This window comes from Lotus japonicus, chromosome 3 (genome assembly GCF_012489685.1).
Source record: "Lotus japonicus ecotype B-129 chromosome 3, LjGifu_v1.2".
In the NCBI taxonomy this organism is placed as follows: domain Eukaryota; kingdom Viridiplantae; phylum Streptophyta; class Magnoliopsida; order Fabales; family Fabaceae; genus Lotus; species Lotus japonicus.
This window is the reverse complement of record NC_080043.1, coordinates 64,853,179-64,876,501: the sequence shown is the minus strand read 5'-3', so window position 1 is coordinate 64,876,501 and position 23,323 is coordinate 64,853,179. Positions and strand designations below refer to the sequence as shown.

Sequence of the window (23,323 nt, the reverse complement as noted above, 5' to 3'; positions counted from 1 at the left end):
ACAACACAGGCGCTCCCCATGGCGATTTGCTGGTGCGTATAAACCCTTTCCTGCTGAGGTCCTCCAATTGACTCTTCAGCTCAGTCAACTCAGCTGGAGCCATACGGTAAGGTGCAATAGAAATAGGTCCAGTACCAGGAACCAGATCAATACTGAACTCCAACTCCCTGACAGGCGGTAAACCCGGTACATCCTCAGGAAATACATCTGCAAACTCCTGCACCACATTAATACCTTTCACTCCATCATCTCCGATCATCGAAGAAGTCGAAGCCAAAAACATACTCAGAGTCCCATGCTGTAAGGATAGCTTCGAAAAATAAGAAGTCAGGAACTTGGCAACATCAGCCTCAGGAAGAATAGCCACCATATTAGCACAGTCAAGCAAGACGTGATTCGCCGATAACCAGTCCATCCCTATGATGATGTCCATACCTTGGAGCGGTAGACAAATCAAGTTTGTAACAAACTCTTTGTCTAGATACAACCAAGAACACTCTAAACAAGCAGTGTTAGCAATCACACTTCCCGTAGCGGGAATAGTCACCACAAGATCAAAAGGCAATTCAGTTAACTTTAGCTCTAACCTCAAAGCACAAGCTAAGTCTATGAATGAATGCGTAGCACCAGAGTCAAAAAGTATAGTTAAAGGTTTACCATTCACGCTCCCGACGCTCCGAATCAGTCCATCAGCTCTGCTGGACTCAGCACCGCTAACTGTATAAACTCGAGCACTAGCAACAGGCCTCTTCCCTTTATTAGCAGTAGGGGCTGGCCTCCGAGCAGCAATAGCATTAGTAGCAGCCTCAACCTTGGGATTTGTGCAATCCTTACCACTGTGACCAGTCTTCTGACAATTCCAGCATACTAAGTCGGGACAACGGTTTGCAAAATGACCCTTCTTTGAACAGCGGTGACAAACTATCTCTGAAGTATCAGACTGTGTAGGCCTCGGTACAAAATTCCCGAAAGAATGAGAATACCCCAACGAAGTACCCCGATTCTGAGGGTGCTGAAACGGTTTCTTCTGAAAAGACTTGTTCCTGTCAAACCTCCCTGGTCCTGATCTGTTGGGGCCTCCACTGCCCTGATTTGGACGGAAAGCAGGCCTCGATCTGAGATTATCAATGGCCTCAATGGACTTAGCTTTCTCCACCAACTCCTGATAACGATGGATGCTGGTCAGTCTAACAGCCCGCTGTAACTCATAATTCAGCCCAAGCGTAAACCTGCCACACATATAATCCTCATCCATCTGGTCGTGAAAGAACCGTAAATGTTTAGCCAGAGCCTCTAACTTTACTGCATATTCAGCCACAGACATCGATCCCTGTCGAAGCCTCAGAAACTCTTCCTCCTTGGCCATCTTGACACTGGCCGGAAAGTATTTGTCCAGGAAAGCTCTGCGAAAGACCACCCAAGTAATAGCTCTACCATCAGCCTCCATCATATCTTTGGCTCCGCGCCACCAATACTCAGCTTCCCCAGTCAACAGATATGCAGCATAGTCCACCTTGGTAGCTTCGGCAGTGTGAAGGAAAGCAAAGATCTTCTCCAATTCCTGTAACCAAGAATCAGCCACTTCCGGATCAAATCCACCAGCGAACTTCGGCGGATCCTGCCTTTTGAAGTCATTGAGCCCCTTAGTCTGAGCGGCTACCAACTCACGCTCCTCCTGTGCAGCACGCCTAGCATTCTCATCTGCCTGAAGTTGGGCAGCAGCAGTTGCACGTTGTGCCTCAGCTCGTTCCCTAGCAGCAGTACGAAGTGCTTCAGCTTCTTCCCGAGCTGCAGAATTAGTGACTTGCTGAGCCATCAAGGCTGTCAAGTTGGCAATTGCGGCTTCCAAATTATTCATCTCGTTAGCTTGCTGATTATCTGATTGTGAAGCTTGACCGTGACGAGTTCTCATCAACCACTTAAGAAACCTTTAGATAACCTTATTAGGCAGCAGGTTAGATAACAGAATAACGGTCTAAAAAGCACAAAGAGTCTAAGTCTATCAGAGATTCCCTGTTTTCGATTGACACCCCATCAATCAACTCCAGAGTAATTATACTACCCATCAGCTTTGGTTTATCTAGAACCAAATGCTCTGATACCACAAAATGTAACGCCCCAATTAAGGTAACTGGGACGTCGCATTAGGTAACCTAACGATTGACCAAGGTTCACGGAACCACGGAATTTTTTTCTGAAAACGAACAGTTATAAGTTCGAAAACCTCGCGAGAAACTTAACACGATACAATAATAATATTACATACCCAGTATCCCGAATAAGTTATAACTATTACACAACAACAAGAAAATAAAATATAAAGTCCTTTATTCAAATCCGCCATAACAGAAAACCAAGTCATCACTTCTGTTCATCCGCATCCGCACCTAATGGCAGACGAACGCCAAAAACAACAAGACAAGCAACAATGAAAGGGTTAACTCATGCATTAAACATAAATCAGATTGCAAGTTAAATAAAGAAGCAGCATATAGCGAATAAGGGTTAGTCTTCCTAAATGTCTATATGCTCTCTACAAAATGGATCGATCAATAATAATAATAATACCCCGATTGGTAACAACGGAACGATAACCGTTGGGGCCACTTAAAAATTTGCACATGTGGGACAGTCTCCGGCTGCCGCTTGATAATAATAATAACATTAACAATTGCACCTCGAAAGGTGGGACAGTAACTGAACGAAAACAGAAACCGCCGCTTGAAGTGTAACGCCCCGTAGGACGGGACGGCGCGTGGTCGAGACCACTAACCCGCCACTCCTAATGAAATGATATGGTTAGCCACACAATAATAAGAGTGACCTCAATTCAACATAACCAATAAAAGTTCCAATTCATCAACGATAAAAGTGAACCTCAGTTCATCATAATCAATAAGATAACCAAGATAATAATACTCCATCAATCCATCAATAATAGGTGGAACAGATAATGAATAAAGTCATGCTATCTGAAAGTAAATGACGGAGTTACCCTAACCTTTAACCGCGTGAATAATCGGAAACGGATCAATCGTCAAACGGCACTGCATAATATTAAATAATGATCCTTTTAAAACTTAAATTAATTAATAATGGTAATATTTATTTTAGTCCTTAATTATAGGTTTTAATCTGGAGTCCTTAAGTTTGCCCAAAATTCCAGAAATACCCTTAAGACATGTGAAATTACCGTTTTGTCCTTTTTAACAAATTAAATAGCAAATAATTACTTAAAAACATATAAAAATGCTAAAAAGGTTAAAAATGACAAATTAAATTTTTCTAAGTCAGATTACATCATTAAAAAAAATTTCTACTATCTGGAAAAATTATTAAGCCAACTAACCATTTTTAACTAATTACTAAATTAACCAATTTATACAAAATTACTTAAAATAGCTATTAAAACAATAAAACGTTATGAAGTTCAAATTTATTAATCCTTATGCTCCTAAGTTCAGTTATAATATAAAAACTATTTTCTAACCTCGGGAAATATTTTTAAAACGTATTACCAATTTTAAATGTAAAAACTTAATTAACCATTTAAAAGAAAACACCTAAAAATAGCTAATTTATAAGAAAAATATCAATAAATGATTTTCAGTGCTCTAAATTGTTTATAAACTCTTTTGTGACTCTGGAAAATTTTCATTGATTTTCTGGAACTATTAAACTATTTCTAAACCATTAAATAGTCCTAAAAAGTCTATTATTATACTAAAAATACTTAAAATTACTAAATCAGTGATTTAAGTCTCTGGAAACTTTAAGAACACCTACATAAACTATATGAACATACTTGATCACTGGAAAATTTATTTTACAATATTATTCTATTTTTAAACATTTTAAAACATATATTACTTATTTAATTAACTAAAACTCACATAAATTACTAAAATTGGTGAAATAATTTATAAAACTTCCAGGGATGATATTAGACCTATACTGAAGCTCTATGTAATTATCATGACCTAAATCAGGCTCTAACAAATTTTATAACATATTCCATACTTTCTAACCAATTAAAAGTCCAGTTATCAAGCAAAAGTGTAGTAATTAATCTAGTGCTCCAAAAATTCTCAAACTTTGCCAGATATTATCTTATAGCATCGTGATCATACAGTAAAAGTTTCAAGTCCAAGTGATTAGTATAAATGGTACTTACCTTTGAAAAAGTTCAAAACTCCAAAACTTGAAATTTGAAGGTCAAGTAGGCAACTTAGTGAGATTGGTTAGAGAGATTGGGAGATGATCTGAATGTGAAACTTGTTGGGTCAGATAGAGGGAGTGGGAAGGTTTAATTAAAGCCTTGAATCAGCCAAATCCACTGAATGAGTAGAGAGAAACTTGATGATGAATGTAGGGTAAAGATGTTTGCCATGAAAATGAAATAAATTGATTTAAAACTCAATAATGATCAAATGGTGCCAAACTCGAATCAATCAAGACCTAATCTGACCCAGGGCACTCAGGAATAATAATTAGGATTTAAAAATTATTTTTCCATAATTTACTTTTACCATTTACCATTTATTTTGAATTTTTTACTATTTACCAAAGGTAAAATCATTAAAAATTAACCAAAAATCCTAAATCAACCAAAATACCCTAGAAAAATTCTAAAACTAATATAGGTATTTATGGTTAGGTTTTCCAAAGTATTTCCAAAAATATTTAACATAGTAATAATTTTCCTTTCGTTTACCGATAAACTGAAAAATCGGTAAACGACGAACAGTCTGACGGTAAACGATCCGACTGAGAAATCAATCGTCGTAGGTTTAATATATGTATATTACAAAATACATTAAAATACACACACAAATACATCAAATAAATATAGGGGTCTTATACCTCCTTCCCAGGACCTTCATCTACCGTCCCTAGAGCTGTTATCACCGCTTCTTTTTCCTCCAACAGATCCAGCTCCCGCTGGCAGAGCTCTTGAATTTCCTCCACGAAGCAGAGAAAATCCCGGAGGATAGCGTCCATTTCAGGACTCAGGTCCATCCCCAACAGTTTGTTGGTCAAGTCATAGACGCTGGGATCCCTCGAATGCCTGACGTTGATGAAGAGATCTTCATCAAAGGATTTATTCCTGAGCTCTTCCAAACAAGCGATGTAAGATGTCATTTCCTATGGAGTTTGATGTTTCAGGAAGATAAGGGAATATGAGTTTCACTCGGCAATTAGGCTCCATTTATAGCTTCAGTTTTATCTCTGGAGAGTTAATAGTGGAGCAGTTTTACGAGGAAGTTTTCCTTGGAAGGAGGTGCAATTTATGTTGAAAAGTTTAAATGTCCAAGGACGGTGGTCAGCGATAACTGTTGGGATTCGAGGAGCGTGTTTGATTTAAGGAGTGGGGGAACAACCGAGATTGGTTGTTTCCAAAAAAAAAAAAGGGAAAAAAGGAAACTGAAGCAGGAAATAGAGAAGAGCGCGAAAGATTCTCATTAAAAAGTAAGAAGATGGGTCATTAATGCATCAAAAGTCATTCATATTTTCATGGACGTTCTACATCTTCATTTGATAGGAAGTGCTCTGCAGAAAAACCTGGAGGGTTGGGTGTCCCCAATTAGCCCTGCAGGAGTAACCTTTTTGAACGCCCCCATCTGGCTGAAATCAATTCGAGGATGGAGATGTTCGATTTGAGCCTTGGCAAGGAAAAAACCTCGGCCGCGTTCGAAAAAGGCAGCGGTAACAGCCTCGGACTTGATTTTCGCCTCTAAAGCTTCTGCGTCGAAAGGGGCCAGGGGCTTCGCCAAGGACAAGGCCTCGTCTTTCTTTGCCAGTTCCTCGTCTTTCTTCGCCAGCTCATCATCTTTCCTCGCCAATTCACTGTCTTTCCTCGCCAGTTCAGAGCGGAGATTCTCAAGGTCAGCATCCATCGAAGTTAATAGATCTGCCCTCGCGTTTGATTCTAGCCGCGCCTCTTGCTGCAGTTCGGAAAGTTTCTTCTCCAATTCAGAAATCTTCCTATCACGGAACTCCAAGATGACTTCAGCACGGGAGGACTGCTCGTTTAGCTCTTTGGAAAAGGAAGTCTCCTTGGCGAGCAGCTGAGCAGTGAATGCCTCATGTTCCTTGGCAAGATGGGCGTTGAGGGTGTGGAGGCGAGATACCTCGGATCGCAAGGCGTCAGCGTCTCGGGCGGAGTGACTATAGCAGTGAAAAGCGTGGAGAACCGTCGCCAACGCGCCTTCGGACACTCTGCCTAATCCATGCTCTTGAACTCTCTCATTCATCTTAGCCACCTGGGCAGACGTAAGGGATATGGAGTATGGAAGCCAACGACTCTCAGAGCTCGAAGAGGGAACATTCGGCGGCGGCGGAGGAGTTTCGCCGGCCGATGCCGCGCTTTGACTAAGGGACGACGGGACAACTGTTGGTTGGGAGCAGGCCCTATCCACGGGTTTACTTTGAGAATTTGGAGGAGGAACCAATATCACCCGCGAAGATTCGCCAGGGCGGGTTAAGCTGTTGGAAGGCCGTAGCTTTTTGGGGGAAGAAGGGCGATGAGATTCCTCGCCAAGGGGTCGCTTCTCGCCCGCCTGGATTTTCGGCATGGATGCCTTGTCACAGTTTAGATTTACTCAGGGAGGAAAGGAAAAAAATTTCTGGTTCTTGAACAAACCTAAGATCTCCCCATTGACTTTGTGCATTTCACCTGGGATAAGAAGAACGGAGGTGAGATAGTTTAAAAAAAAAAGAAAAGAAGAAGAAAATAAAGCGTAAAGTAAAAGAAGGGAAGAAAAGTACACCAATCACGTGGGCACAATCCGAAACCGGAAGTTTGGCTAAGAAGCTGATAACTGCTTTATCAGCAGAAGTCAAGGAGTCATCGGGCGGGTCGATCACCTGTTGTACTTCTCGGGTCCAGTAGAGCGGGAATCAGGCAACCCCGTCTCTATGGGTAAAAACCTCAGGATATTCATGGGAAACCACAACTTTGAAGAACCTCCAAGCCTTGTCGACAGTAATGTTGGGCCAAAAGGGGTTGAAACGCTGCCGGCCGGTCCTGGCTTCAAGAGCAACCCAATTGCGCGGGGAAGGGGGATGCACAGGCACGTGGTAGAAGTAGAAGAATTGGGAAGGTTCAGGCTCTTGCTGAATTGCGTCACAAAGAATTTCGAAGCAACGCAAGAAGGCCCAGCTGTTGGGATGAAGTTGGCTAGGGGCGACGTTGATGCTCCGGAGAACTGAGCAAATGAAGGGGGAAAAGGGAAATTTGATTCTCAAGCTTGTGAACATATACTCATAGGTGTAAAAGAAGTGAGGGGCACCCACGAAGCGATCCGAGGGGTGAAGCCAAGGGCGTTCAGTGGGCGAACAAACGCTAAAGCGCATAAGATCGTCAAGGGGTTTCTCGTGGCAGAATCCACTAGATTTCGAGGAAATCTCCCAAATGGACGATTCCTGCTCTATGCTAGACCGCTGATTGGGCATTGTACCGCCGGGAAGAGCTACCTGGATAGGGGCCTTCAGGGATTCCCAGGTTTTTATCCGGAAATAAGCAACGTCTTTTTCTTCAAGAGGAACTCCCCCCGGAGGAGGAACATACCAAAGGGGAGTAATGACGGTAACGTCATGGTTGGAGTTCTTGGTCTGGCGTTTCGGCATCTTTGCAAGAAAATGGTGAAGTGTGAAGGTCACAAGTGGCAATTGGAAGGGAGCAAAGGTAGAAGGCTAAACGTTCGAGCTTTTTGAGAGGGTTAAGATTTATGAAGGAACGGTTCTAGAAGCGGGAGGTAACGTGTCAAGGGTAGGAGCTTGAAAAGGGTATCGTGCCCCATGTCATCAGGAAAAGACGTAAGAGTGGTTGCGAGATTTTTGGGAGTGGGAAGGATGCATTAAAAGAAAAGCTGTAACCGTGGACGTTGATTGGCTCGAATTCAAACTGACAGGTTCTGAAACGATCTGAAAAGACAATTCAAAAATGACAGTTGAGATTCAGCAGATTTGCTGACTTAAGCGTCACCTCAGTGCGCAACGCGTCGCGAACGCATGACACTTGTCAAGGTATCATGATTTAAGGCACGTGCGCAGGGCTGGCGAGGCGAGCGGGTCGGATGCCATCGTCGTGAGACTGCTTGTGGACTCAATTTGCTTGAGGAAAGGATGGTGCAGCGAAAAGTTTGAAATACGTAGATTTTTGACTTTATTCTCTTGGCCATGTTGGCAATTGCTTTTTCATTCTGTTAAGTTTTGGCATTGTTTAGCTTTTTATGTCTTCGCCTTGGATTTTTCTGTTTAAAGACACACTCATCTCTCATGCTTCGAGCTCGGTGTCTTGTGGACTTGTGGACTGGGCGAGACCACAGGGTCCCTCGCCCAGGATGCTCACACTTAAGCACGGGACAGACCCAGGTCTTTTGGGCCTCGCACCCCGAGGCCCAACTGGCCCATTAGGACTGACTAAAGGCACGAAGGCCTAACTCAGCCCCTATAAATAGGGGGGGAGGTACCAATTGTAAGGGACTCTTAGCTCATTTGGCAATAACAACATTGAAATTCAGTTATATTTTCTCTCTCTAAGCAGTTAAGAGCTCATCTCTCTAAGACTTCCGATCACATTCTACTCACACTCTAGGCACTACGCCTTGATTCTATGTTCTTGACCGGAACATCCCCTTCCTTAAATCAAAATCAAATCTCCCCAAGATTTAGCAAAATCGCATAGTCTGTACAGCCAGACCTTCGCTCTCTAAAATTCAAATATCTTGAGCTACAGATATCTGATTGACACGAAACCGGCGGGAGAATTTAACTAACTGAAAGAGCTACAATTCTCATGAAGGAAGTTTTTCTAAAATAGGTCGCTAAGACCCTTCAATAATTCACACAAGATCACATGCAGATTTGCAAATAACATAAACTTCACCAAAAAACTTCACTTTTATTCACTAAAACTCCAAGTCTATTATTTATCCATATAAATAATAATAATAATAATAATTAAATCTGGGTCTTACACACCTCAAGAAAAGGTGCAAGGAGCTCAAAATCATGAGGTGGTCTCACAGAAAACTCAAGAGCTTGAACTCAAGAGGAAATTGGAGTTAACTGTAACAAAACATATGAAGAAACAGAACACGGAAGATTATAGAGAAGGACTCACTTGGTAGGTAGATAGGGATATTTTGATAGTTTAGGAAACTAATTTGACTACAACCCATGTTTTTTGTTGGTTTTGTTGGATTAGAACAGAGGCCAGGGGAGTAGTTTTTTAGCAATTCTTCTATGTTACCCCTTGTCAATTTTAGTGGTCAAGTTTTCTAGTTATCTCTGTAATGCAAAGACGTTTTTGGATACTGCAAGGAGATTATGCTTTTACCTATTTTCTCAAAAAAAAAAAAAATTGGGTTAAGAATTGCAAATGATGAAGAAGAGCAAATTTCTGGGTTTTTTAAGTTTAGGGGTTGAAGATGGAAAAATATAGTGGAGGACGGAGATGATTTTTTGGAATTGCAAATGATGAAGAGAAAATTTTTGGGTTTTTTTAATTTAGGTTTTAATATATGAGTTGGAATTAAAAAATAAATTTTTGGAATTTTTCAATTAAAAAAAAATTAAAATGCCACGTGGAAAAGCTGAGTAGGCTAAAATTGAAGCCACATCACCGTCTGGCACCCTTTGTCCTTAATTGTGTAACACCCCGATTTCGGTGGCGTCACTTTAGTAACCAAAAGAAAATACTTTAAGCGGAAAAACGTGAATTATTTTTTTTCGACAATATAACTAAAGACAAAAAGCAATAAAACTCCCCAACAAAAGATAAAAGGAACTACTATACAACTATATATACATGCCTCGTGTCGGGTGACAGAAAAGAGTAACGCCCGAAGGCAATATGTACAGTCCAAGATGAAGATACTGTGTCCGCAACACTAACCTACAAAAACTGAGAGCAAGTTGGCCCAGCGGCCTAAGAAAAGACCCCCTAAATCCAACCAGCTCTCTGTGATCTCCATAGGAAACCACACAAAAGCTACCGGTAGGAAAACTACCCTGTCCCCAAAACGGAAGCATGACGGTCAGAGCATCGACACAACTCCTACACTATCCCTACCCGAGGAGCCCACACTAGCACTCGATCCTACATGCTAGCGCGGTCGTCATCCGAATCTGCATCCAGGACGACTAGGTCGACGTACTCAACACTGCCCTCTCTGTCCACCCTAATGCGCTCCCGCACTGGACTCTCGGGCTCGGGGCCCGGAACGAGATCCGCAACGACAGCAGCAGCAGTAGACGGACTAGACTCCGTCGAAGCCCCACCTACTGGCAACTCCTCAGAAGGGTCCTCATCATCTGAAGGAGATGGTGGCGGTGGAGGTACTCCCAAGCCGGGTCCACAGTGTACTCCTGGAGGCAGGTTGAAGCTCACTATGTGCCTCCTCATCACTCCCTCCGTCAAGCGTCCGAATCGATCGACACGGTCCTCCATGATCCGACCGGTGTAGGTCGCACGGTGGCCCTCGGGATCGACCACCCATGCACCTGGGTCGTCTTGGTCAAGCATCTCGTACCTGGTCCCCCCTGACGGGCTGACCATGGTAAACCAATCCCCCATACTCATCTGACAAATGGCGTAGTCCGCCCAAACACACACAGCAGACGCGAGGGTCAACTCCAAAGAATTATATAATTAATAAAACCAGATATAATTATAGGATAATAAATACTAGCCTCTCAGGCTTATAAGTTTTGGGATAGCTTCCTAGGGTTGCATGTATCACAATAAATATAAAGAGCCATAAAAACAAGTAGCATGCCTCAAAAATAGGATAAACAGTTACCAATCACACTCAGCAACTAAGTTAGCATGTATGTTGCATGAAATGCAATGCTGGGTAACAAAATGCATTCCGGAAGAAGGATGGACATCAACGAGACGGCCCTAACACCAGCCACGGTGGGTACCTTCCTGCTCGCGTGTCTCTTACACCACACAAAAGTAGTCAGATCAGCAGTGAACCCGTAGGTCTGCCATTCCGTCTGCTACTGAGGACCACCGTAGTGTCCTAAATATGGAAATCCGGGTCTTATGACCATTTTGGAATCCACCGAGGTCCGGTATCACGCCGTGTATTAACCTCAAAATGAGTGCATGAATGCAAGTGATTAGCCAAACAACGTCTCCGACCTCACCCGACACGTCGCCACGTGTTCTAGATTAACTTAAAGTCTCTAAAAGAATACCCTAAGGTAAATGTCGATTCTGCGACAAAATACAATTAATCATAAACAAAAGAGTGCAACCACTCACGACAACTCTTCGAGTCATCAATGCTCTCACGAAGTCTCACGCTTCTGTGGAGTCTCACACATTCACAAAGTCTCACGCTTCAGTGAAGTTTTATGCTTTCACAAGGTCTCACGCCTCAGTGAATTTACACACTTGCACGAAGTCTCACGCTTCAATGAAGTATCATGCTGTTCACGAGGTCTCACGCCTCAGTGAAGATCCATGCTTTCCACAAGGTCTCACGCCTCAGTGGAGTATCACGCATTCACAAGGTCTCACACCTCCGTGAAGCTTCTCGGCTCATCCCTTGGATGGCTAAACAAACTGCTCCCAGAGCGAATGAGTATCAACATACCCAAAACTCGAAATCTTCCCAACACTTGGATCCGACGACACTTCTCATTTTCCAAAACTAAACTTCAATCCAAAGCTTGCATCCGAGATTGTTATCTTTATTTAAAGGTTTAGAGGTTGTTTAATATCTTATGAATTTCTTTATAAAAATAGCTCTTTTTAGTCTTATCGTATTCCCTATGAGTTCAAAGTTCCCATAAACCCAAGTAATTCCCTGAGAAGGTCTCGATCCATTGGAGCATGACAAGGTCCGAACTCCGTTCGTCCTTTTAAAACTCTCTCAAAATCTCATAAAAATTCGGCATGACCTGCCCGTAATCCTCACTTTTCAGAATCTCAGGTACAAGTGGAATAGCATCATTGAAACAGCTCAACCAAAAGACATAAACAGCATATTCCAACACATCCTAAGTTAACCATGTAGCACATAGCATGTGAATCATTTAGCACACAATATCATGGCATCAAGTACTCAACAAGTTCGGCCGAAGCCTCAGAAATCTTTTCAGACATTTAGCAATTAGGTGCATAACACATAAATCAAGTCGAATTTCATCGACACCTAAAGCATTATCTAGTAATTCAGAGAGTAGCCCTCACCGGTGGGTCTTCCAGCTTCCTCCTCCAAATGTTCTTCAAGCTCTTCTCCTTGGTTTCTTGGAATCTCCTCAAACGAACCTTAAGCAAAAATCACAGAAATCAACACCAAGAGTCAGAAACTCAGCAATCAAAGAGTCCTAGGGTTACAAAGTACACTACTACCTCCGTGGTACGACAATCTAACGCGTTAAGACAAGTTTTCGAAAAATCGGATTCTCCTCCCCCCTTGATATAGCTCTCGGCCACTTTCCTTAATTGGGAGGGTCGATTTTTCTTCGATCAAACTTGGTTCCTAGGTTAACATAAGCCGTAACTAAGACGGTTCTAGGCTCGGAAAAATTTTCGGATCGAAAACTGATATAGGGGTAGTTTGGTCATTATTTTTAGCTCAGAATTTCAAAATTGGATTTTTGAAAAACAAATTGGATGGGGACGTCCACAACGACGTTTATGACGACAAATCCTACTAGCACTAAGCCAAGTCGATAGATTAGAGCGTAAAGGTTGCGACTTTGGCGAAAAATGGGTATTTAGGGTAGAAATTGATCCCGGCGGCATTTCGTCGACATTTGACAAAATCTAATCCGCAGAACACGCTCAGGAGCATGCAGGGAAGAAGTTTAGACGCTGAAATCAACTGATTTGAACAGTTTTTCAAAAACCTCAAAATTTTGAACTCAGAAAGTCGCAGGAGAAATGGACAGAAACGACGATTCGAAGGAGAGTATAGATTACCTACCTCGAGGTCTTCGATTAGTGACGAACGGTGAAGCAAACGGGCAAGAATCGACGAAGATCCGGATCTCTCTCTCTCTCTAGAAACTCGCGGCTTTGGGGGGTGGGGAAAATGGGTTTTGTGAAAAAAATCTAATTTTTCAACTATTTATAGGTTTTGGAAAAAACGGAAAAATGATTTTTTTGCGATTCCGATTTTTCCTGCGCGTTCCTCTGCGCATTCTAAGATAGGTTCTGGCGACAGAATTCCAGAACTCAAAATAGAATTCTTGGAATTAAACCAAAAGATCCAAAATCGGCATAAGTCGGTGTAAGTCGGTTTATCCCGAAAAACTACTTTTTGCAGTGATCGTCGGATGAGAAAACTTCCTTCTGAAGAAAGATTAGGAATGATGAGAGATGTAGGAGAACGCGGGTGGAATCTTCGTTTGAGTTTCCGGATAGAAAAAGTCTTCATCGTCTGTCGATCTTAGGTTTTCCGAACTATCAGGGATTCCGTTTCGGCAAACTTCCGAGAATTGGAATTTGACGTTCGTACATTCCAGGATTTCGCATCGAAATGGTTGTTTAAGGACGGAAAAGAGAAGTTCTAACATTTCTCTGAGGATTTTTTGGAATTAGTTTCCATCGTGTCCTAAAGCGTAAATTAACTATTCACTAATACCTTCGACCTAGGATTAAGCGTATGTTAGTCGTGCTATAACTCTTTCGGTTTTTCGATACATTCTTGGACTTTTCCTGAACCTCTTTCCTTCCCAAATTTATCTTAATCAAATAACTTATTTATTTTATTCACTTATCCAAAGCGTTAAAACTTGGGCCTTACAAATTGGATTAAAAAAAAATTTATAGGAACCCAATTTGATGCGAAAATTTTTCAGGCCCTGAAATTGATTCCCTTTACAATTTCAGGGGTCTTCTGATGTATTAAGCCTAGTTTAATTGACACTAGCGAGTAATCAACATAAAGCGGAATTTTTAACAGTACTGTTTCTTCTAGGTATGCATTTAGTTGAAAGTGGCCTTCAACTACAATGAAAGCTGTGTTGAAAACGATCATAAAAATATGCTTCAGAGTTGATGTATGATGCAAACATTCACTTAATTTCATCTTCAACCTCACCCATCCCCACCAAACACCACCACCACCCACAGAGCCCCCACTGAAATCCAACCTCAACCCATAAACCGAAACTGAAATCCCCACCACACCCACCCAGAACCAAGCAACTACAAACCCCACCGTACCCACCCAAAACCCACACCAGTAACAACCCTAACCTAGAAGAAGAAGAATCAAACACACAAACCACCCAAAGAAACCCATTAAAGAAGAAGAAGAAGAATGTCTTTGTTATTTAATCTCACTCGATCTTGAAATTCTAGTTCCCGTACGGCAGATGTTCTACGCGATGCTTAAGAAATTGCTTAGACAATCGATTAACAGTAAACAAAACAAGTATAAAATAAACAAAGCATAACACCAAGGTTGGTAACCCAGTTCGGTGAAACTTCACCTACGTCTGGAAGGTTTGCACCCAAAGAAAGGAAATCCACTATCTCAAGATGTAGGAACTACAGACACTCATGAACACCACAACTCATAGTTCTCTTCCTAATCTACCAAGTGTATTTCTACTTAGTATATCGACCTTAGTATATCTACCCAATGGCGCTTTCTCTCAATCACTGCCATAGTGATTGGTAAGAACATACTCCCTCCGGTCCTATTTATAAGCATGAAAGAGAAGAAAAATCTTGGTCCTTTTTATAAGAACCAAATGAAAGTTTGACTATATTAATTATTTTTTTCCAATGATGCCCTTATTAATTCTAACTTAGAATGTATCTCATTAACTATTCTCTCTCTTTCTCACTTTCTAACACGAATAACAAAGGGTAATTTTGGAAGTTTATTTTGATTCAAATCAAATTTAATGCATTTTATCTAGTTTTTCTACATTTCTTAAACTATGTGATTTTTTTTTGTTGCATATAAATAGGACCGGAGGGAGTAACCAATCAAAGTTATAGCACTCAAGAACACAGAACATAACCTTGCCTTATAGAATCAATGAGCAAGGTTTGTTCACAACAAACACAAAAACTAACACAAATAACAACACCAAAACACTTGATGTATTTCTCTCAAAAGCTTCAATGTCTTCATGTTTTAGGTCTTCATATTTATAAGCTTCATTAGCAGCAGTAGCGGCACTAGGGTTTTCCATGGGCTGAAGCAACAAGTCCAACAACAACAAATCAGAACGCAATCTTCCACAATAATGATTGCGTTCACAAATCAATCCTTATTAACACAATAGAAACAAATATTCAATCAAATATTGTTCCAACAGTTAAACCAGCCCAGAATAAATAACCAAGATACAGCTACTTAATCCATAAATAGCCACAAGAAAGTCTCCTCCGGATTTTCAGGGCACACATAAGCACTCCAAGTCAAGGATTGATATCCTTCGCTACACAAAGGCAGATGTCACATCATCTACTTCGACATCATGTTGTTTTTGACAAAATGCAAGACAACCAAAAGTAACAACAATCTCTCCCTTGTCAAATTTTGTCTAAAACAACTTGAACAACTTGAATAACTGAGAAAATACACAAACCTCCCCCTTAGCAGCGGAACTCCCCCTCAAATGGTGCAGCTCATAGCACACAAACAAGTAGCACATCAATGATAGCTTCTTGATGCACCCAACTTAGTAGAATAACTAGCAAGCAACTAGTAACAGGTAACAACACAAGCTAACTAACAGTAGCAACAACTTGGTGAGACAACACAAGCTAACATGTCTTCAACAGAAACAGACAATACACAACTTAGTCTTGAATTCTTTAGTGTAGACGTCAGATTAAGTACAGACAAAAGCAAATATAGTAGCTACTCCCCTTTTTTAGCACAAATTTGGCAAAGGTTGCCCAAATATAGTCAAACAAAAAAAAGCAGTAAGATGCAACAAATTCTAATCATCAGAACTGGATTCCTCCCCAGTTTCTGCACCATTCTCATCAGATCCTTCCTCCTCATCAGTGCTTGCATCTGCATCAGCAACATTGGTAGCACTTGGCTCACCCTGTTGAGCCTCTTCATCTTGAAGTTGAAACAACAACTCATCCACCTTGAGCTTCCTAGCAGTGCTTGCAGTGATGGTCTCCTGAAGAGCCTTGGAAACAACCTAAAATTCATCAATGATTTCCCTTCTTCCAGATTTATTCACTGAAGCAGAAGCAAATGTTCTGCTGGATGGCACAACAATGTCTGGGACATGTGGCCCAGAAAACAAACGATGATCCAGGGTGATTGGTGCACCCTTGGGCATAGCCTCTTCATCATCCCTGACAATCTTGGGATTTTGCTGCAGAATGATCTCTGTGATAAGAGAAGGAAAAGAAACAGGAAACTTCACCGCACATGTTTCTGCATGCTTCAAAGTCTATTCAAACACAAAAGTACCAAAATCAGCAGGAGCCATAGTACCAATCTTGTAAATTAACCTGGCAAGGATGGAAGAGAGGGTAGAGGTATGTTGGGTAGGCACCCAATTCACATCACCAATTCTATTAAGGACTGCATATTTCACACTGAGATTCCCAGTGGACAACAGCTTCTTCTTGGGCCATTTCTGAACTTGACCCGTAGTGAGTTCCTTGGCAACCACATCCAAGGATGGTTCTTCACCAGCAACAGCAACAACACTTCTTCCAAGTGCTTTGTTGATTACCTCATGGAAAACTTCACACATTTTGCCCTCACATACACCTTCTTGTACTCATCACTTCCAGGAAGTCCCACTTCCACAGATAAATTCACCACAAACTCCTTCACCAGGCTCTCATAACATCTCCCAACTTGGAGAATAGTCTTCATCAGCCCAGCCTTCTCAATGAGTGCCACAACCTCCTTGCACTCAAGCACATCAGGTCCAACCTCCCTTTCAATAGCAAGTCTCCTCTAATAAACATACTTCCATTTTAGCTCATTTTCTTCAAAATGGAAGGAGACATTGTCAAGAGGAGCAGCAGGGACATTCTTGGGAATGCGCCTTCCAGCAAACTTCATCTTCTCAGCAGGCACGATGTCTGGGACATTTGCTACAACATCTGACTTAAACTCAGAAATCACAACAGGAGCTTTCTTCTTTTTCTCCCCCTTGCTCTTGACAACCTTTTCCTTACCTTTACCTTTTACATCCACTTGCCTTGACTTGTAAGTGGTAGGAGTGGATTTGGTCTTCTTTTGAGGATTAGAAGAAGGGGTTTCAGACGCAGAAGCGCTTCTTTTTCTTTTCATCCTTGCAGCAACACTTTCTGGAAATGCCGCAGTCAAAGGAACATTATCCTCATCAGAATCATCGCCATCAGGGATGTTCTGAACAAGAACCTAATTGGGAACATCAGAATGGGTTTCCTCAGAGGATACACCCTTCTTGGAAGATGAAGGAGATACATAAGTTTCAGTAGGAATGGCTTCATTCTCTTCCCCATTTCCTTTGAATTTCTAGATAGAACTCAACAACTTATATCTAGAATATTCCCTAATTAATTAATTAATTAAATAAACACTAGATATAACTGACTTCCATTCAGTTTTCTAAGGTTATATCACTTCTCTAGAAGCTCCTCCAAAGTTCTAGAACCAAGTTAACCTAGCTTGCTTGCCCTTCAAGCTACTAAACCTTAATTTGAAGAAATTAATTAAAATAAAAGGGTAAATTCCGAAAATAAATTCCCTTAAACCTAAAAGTTGATCACATTCATTCTCCCATGTTCCCCTCATCTTCTAGAAGTCTCCTAAAAATTTTCAAATCATTATCTCTTATTTTACTTAAGTTTTAAGTCAAAACAAGGTTTAATTGATGAATTAATCACTAAAAATCAAAAATTCAGAAATTAATCAATTTTCCACTCCAAAATAATTTTGGTTATCTTAAGATATTATCTACTATTTTTAATAACCCAAATTTCAAATTTTTCTAAAATATGCTAATGATATAGTCTTTAAATTTCCTTAATATCATTAAATAAAACAATTATGAATTATTTAAGAAACTAATTTATTTTTTTAATAAAATAATTTTTATTTTCGAGTCACCGCAGACCTAAACTTAATTTTATTTAAATTTTGTATCACCTTTTCAATTTTTAAAAGGTTTAATCAATTTCTTATGAAAAAGCCCTTAAACAACTTCAAATTAGACTTTTAACCCACTTTTCTCTCTCCTAGTCATAAATTTCGAAAACCAAAAAATTTATTCCTCTTATTTCAATTTTATTTTTATTTTTATGACTCATAAGATTAATTAAATAATTAACCTAAGTCTATTTCTAAATATTATTCTTTCATGTCAGTTACTGCTGACTAACTACAGAAATAAGACTTATGCTATTTTTTCAGACATCAACCAATCAACAGCAACAACAACAACAACAACAACAACAACAACAACAACAAGGATGATGTTTTCCTATGTGGCTTCACCATGCATACATGTTATACACACAACCTCATAATCACGACAACAATAAATCAATCGGCATAATTCCATTTACGGAACAGACAAACAACAAACAAAGATCAAACAACTGTATATCTATTATCATATTAATATACTTATGCATGGCACTTATTTAATAATTTTAGGGTCTTACAAATTGTAACTCTGTTATATATGTAGCAAGCAATATTCATGGCTTCACCCCAAAACTCATAGGAAATCTTCTTGGCATGTAGCATGACTCTAGTTGATTCCTGTAAAGTTCTATTCTTCCTCTCAACAACACCATCTTGTTGTGACGTGATTGGTGCAGAGAATTCATGACTTATTCCTTCTGATCCACAGAACTCAGAGAACTTAGAGTTTTCAAACTCCTTCCCCTGATCACTCCTAATCCTCACAATGACACTGCCCTTTTCATTTTGGAGTTTTAGACAGAGATTTTTGAAAATTTCAAATGTCTCAGACTTTACTCTAATGAAGTCCACCCAAGTGTACCTGGAAAAATCATCAACACACACAAATACATACCTCTTTCCTCCCATACTTTCAACCTGCATAGGGCCCATGAGATCCATGTGTAGTAGTTCAAGGACCTTTGTTGTGGTCTGATGCTGGAGCATCTTGTGTGACATCTTGGTTTGTTTTCCTATCTGGCGTTCTCCACACATGCTTCCTTCACCAAGCTTCAACTTAGGCAGACCTCTGATTGCTTCTTCAATGATGATCTTCTGCGTGCTCTTGAGGTTAAGATGGCCCAGTTTTTGATGTAAGAGATTTATATCATCTTCCTTTGACAATAAGCACCTTGAGAAGTGAGATTTCTCCTCTGAGGTCCACATATAGAAATTATCCTTGGATCTGACTCCTCTCATTACTACTTCTTGATCATCTTTAGTAACAACATATTCTGATTTACTAAACTTCACATCAAGTCCTTTATCATAGAGTTGGCTTATGCTGATAAGATTGACTGTCAATCATTTCACAAGCAACACATTAGTTAGATCAGGGGATCCAGACCCTACAAGACTCCCAATTACTTTGATCTTTCCTTTGGCTCCATCTCCAAAAGTGACAAAATTACTAGAGTGTCCTCTGATATTCTCCAAATAGCTCTTGCCGCCTGTCATGTGTCTTGAACAACCACTATCAAAATACCAATCTTCCCTTAATGAGGCCCTAAATGAGGTGTGGGCAATCAGACTTGAGACTTCACTTTTGGGTTTCCATTTCCTTTTAAGTTGGGTGTTCTCAGAATTTTAAGGCTGAGTTGATATCAGAGGATAACCATACAGCTTGTAACAATAAGGCCTTATATGACCATTTCTTCCACAATAGTGACATCTCCAAGGGGAACTTCTGACACTTTTGTACTAAAAAGGCACATGTTGAGGCACATGCTGAGGCATTTTCCCAGACAACAGGTTGTTGATAGGTTTCTTGAATTTAGATAGTTTTGCAGTAGCCACAAATTCCTTTGGAGCCATCTGACCTTCCTTGTTAGCAATCCTGCAGTCAAAGCCAATACCCTTCAAGCTTCTCCCTTGCTTGATTTTTTCTTTGAGGATCTCATCAAGCATATATGAGCCATTGTTCAACATTCTAAGGGATTTGTGTGTGGTTGCAAGCTTGTTCTTCAAGATGCAACTTCTTCCTGTAATTCTGCATTAACAGTCATTAACTTTACCTTTTCTAGAGTATCAATGTCTTCAAGCTTTGACTTCCAGTCATCAAGTTCTTCTTTCAGTTTGTTGCTAATCTCATATAGCTTCTCCTTTTGAGTGGTTAGCTGCTCTATCTCACTTTCTTGCTCTTTCACACGCTTACATGCTTCCTTCCACTTGCTATATAATAGCCTGTAGGGGTTTCAGCCAGTTCTTCATCAGTTATGTCCTCATCACTAGAATCAGGTTCATCAATTATTCCAGAGAAGGTTGTAACCTTGTTTTCAGAGACCCCATCTTCCTCATCTATGTCTTCATCTGACCAGGTTACCATCATGCCTTTTTCTGCTTTTTGAGATAGGTAGCACATTCAGTTATGATGTGACCATATCCTTCACATTCATGACATTGCTCACCTTTATTTTGGCCAAATTTATCATCCTCTTTGGCTTTCCTCTAAAAATTAGCAGATCTGGAATTGTCGAACTTCATGTCCTGGACATTAGACTTTGATCTTTTGTCAATCTTCCTTAGGGCTCTGTTGAACTTTCTTCCAAGTAGAACCAGAGTTCCAGAAATGTTTTCACCTTCACACTCAAGATCATCATCCTCATCAGTGTTTGACACAAAAGCTATGCTCTTATTCTTCTTCTCAGTCTTGTCAAAAGTTAGCTCATAAGTTTGTAAAGATCCAATGGGTTCATCAACCTTCATGCTTCCAATGTCTTGTGCTTCCTCAATTGCGGTGACTTTCATAGCAAACTTCTTGGGCAGAGATCTCAAAATTTTCCTCACAAGTTTTTCATTTGACATAGGTTCTTCCAAAGCAAAAGATGAGTTAGCCAAGTCACGTACCCGCATAAGAAATTCTGAAATTGTTTCCTCTTCAGTCATCCTCATGTTCTCAAACTGGGTGGTAAGCATCTGAAGTCTAGACATCCTCACTCTGGTAGTTCCTTCATGTGCAGTTTTCAGAATATCCCATGCTTCCTTTGCAACAGTACATGTATTGATGAGTCTAAACATGTTCTTGTCAACACGATTGAAGATAGCATTCAAAGCTTTAACATTTCCCAGAGCAGGTTCATCTTCTTCCTTTGTCCATTCTTCCTCAGGCTTCTTAGTGGTTGCGCAAGAACTTCCTTCAGTTTGTTTCTTGGTGGGATGCTTCCAACCTTTGACAATAGCTTTCCAAGTCTTGCTGTCAATTGACTTGAGAAAAGCTGTCATGCGAACTTTCCAATAGTCATAATTAGTACCATCCAGAATGAACTATCCAGAATGGGTGGCCTATTGATTGATCCTCCCTCCTTGTTGTCTGTAAGACCCGGTTTTAGGGCATACTATTTTAATAATATTATTTAATAATATTTTGTGAATTACTTGTGCTATGTGTGATATTATGCCTTTTTAAAAGGTGAATAATTATCAGAGGCAATATTAAGTCTTAGAAACCTCTAGACATCGATGTATGCGTCGATATGAGCGTCTTGACTGTAATATTGCTAGGGTTCAGCGACAGTGACTTTTAGGTCAAAATCGACTTGACAGCAGCGATGAGTTGGCGAATCGAGTCGACGAGGACGATTTCGTGGGCCACACCTTATGGGGAGGTGTTGGGCATGATTTTAAAAATATCCTACGAGAGAATATTCCTTGGTTTTATTTTTGAAGGTTTTATTTAAATAAAATGGGATTTTATTTAAATAAAATGCATTTAAATAATTTTAACCTATGGTTTAATATCAAAACTAATTCTGAAAATATTTTTGAGGTATCATCAAACTGATGCACGAATTTTTAGAGCCAAAATTATTGATAAGGATTTTTTATTTTAAATTTGAAGTTTTGATGCATTTAGGAGGGAAATGACGCATTTAATGCATTAATTATTTTGAGGTTTTTATTTAAATTATTATTTTAAAACTTTTTGGTGAAAATCTGAGCATGGAGTGTGTGTGGTCGGCCAAGCCTTGTGGAGGAAGAAAAGAGAAGACTTTTGCAAATAATTTCCTTTTCTAGCTAGGTTTTATGAAGGAGAAATATTAGGGATTTGATTCTTTGACTTTCTATTGATGGGGGATTGCTTTCTAAACTTTTAAAACTTTCAAGGATCTCTCCAAATCTGATTTAAAACCCTTGTGATTCAGATTTGATTACTTTAAATAATTAGGGATTTAAATGCTAATTTTTTTGGGGTTTAATTAGGAAATAAACCTAAATTTGAGGGCTAAATGTGGGGAGCTTGGAAAGCTCTAGAAACCCTAAAATGGGTTGAGTATTTCGTGGGTTTGGACTGCTCCTTGGGGAGAAAGAAAAGCATTTGATGCTTGGCTCTCACCCCTCACTATAAATAGAGCCTTTCCCCCTCTCATTTCTTCACACCAAGAGCTCTCCTCTCCTCTGCATTTGCGTGACTCTCTCACTCTCTTGTCTTTCTTTTATTTTTCTTGTTCTTTGGTTAGTTTAGTTTCTAAGCCTTGAGCAAGGTCATTCTCAGTATGCTCTGTGGTTGCAGCTTAAGCTGATCTGTCAAATCCAGAAGAGAATGATTTTAATCAAGTTGTTTAGAGATGTTTATCAATATGAGGGTTTTTTTAAAGAAGTTCTTGATGTTCTTATTTTGTTCTTATGAACTTCAAACAAAGGATTTTATAAAGGAGGTTTTGATCTTGGGAGGATTGAATATATGCGAAAATTATGTTTTTCATCGAAAGTTCTTCAAGTGTTCGAATGATCTTCAAGCAAAATGTTTTAGAAAAGAATGTTTGATCTTATGAAAGAAATGGTTTCGAATTTCAAGGTTTTTGGGAGAATTTCGTGATCAATAAGGGGATGGGCTTATGATCAATGCGATTGTCTGATTAGTAACGTTACTCTGTCCGTTCGTTGGTAGGAAAATTCCAAGTGTAGACTTAGCTTCAAGGAGCAACCCGAGACTTCTAGGAAAGAGCCTCCTATTCCAAAGGCAAAACCTCTGTATGAACACTTTGTACCCTCTGGTACCATAATTCCTGAACGAACACCTTCTAAAGTTGCTGCATCATCTAAGAAGAAAGAAAAGCCTTCTTTAGCAAAATATCATGCACAAATTCCTATGCATTATCCTGTTGAGAGACCCAAGGTTGTCAAAACCTCTGGAGTAACTTACAAGAAAGGACCCAAAAGATGGGTACCTAAGGAAAAGATTA

General features: G+C 40.1%; 1 protein-coding gene and 1 long non-coding RNA gene across 2 annotated transcripts; both read right to left on the bottom strand.

The window, feature by feature from the left end:
• Positions 1–453: 453 nt before the first annotated feature.
• On the bottom strand, positions 454–1,858 carry LOC130744519 (uncharacterized). The gene is made up of 2 exons (XM_057596694.1): positions 548–1,858; positions 454–477 (listed from the first exon to the last, which is right to left on the bottom strand). The coding sequence occupies exons 1-2, from the start codon at positions 1,856–1,858 to the stop codon at positions 454–456; spliced, it is 1,335 nt and encodes a 444-aa protein (XP_057452677.1).
• Positions 1,859–2,170: 312 nt separating this feature from the next.
• On the bottom strand, positions 2,171–4,489 carry LOC130745285 (uncharacterized). Its single transcript, XR_009021643.1, has 3 exons — positions 4,175–4,489; positions 3,002–3,047; positions 2,171–2,387 (listed from the first exon to the last, which is right to left on the bottom strand). It is a non-coding gene; the product is annotated as an uncharacterized LOC130745285 (long non-coding RNA).
• Between the last annotated feature and the right edge of the window lie 18,834 nt (positions 4,490–23,323).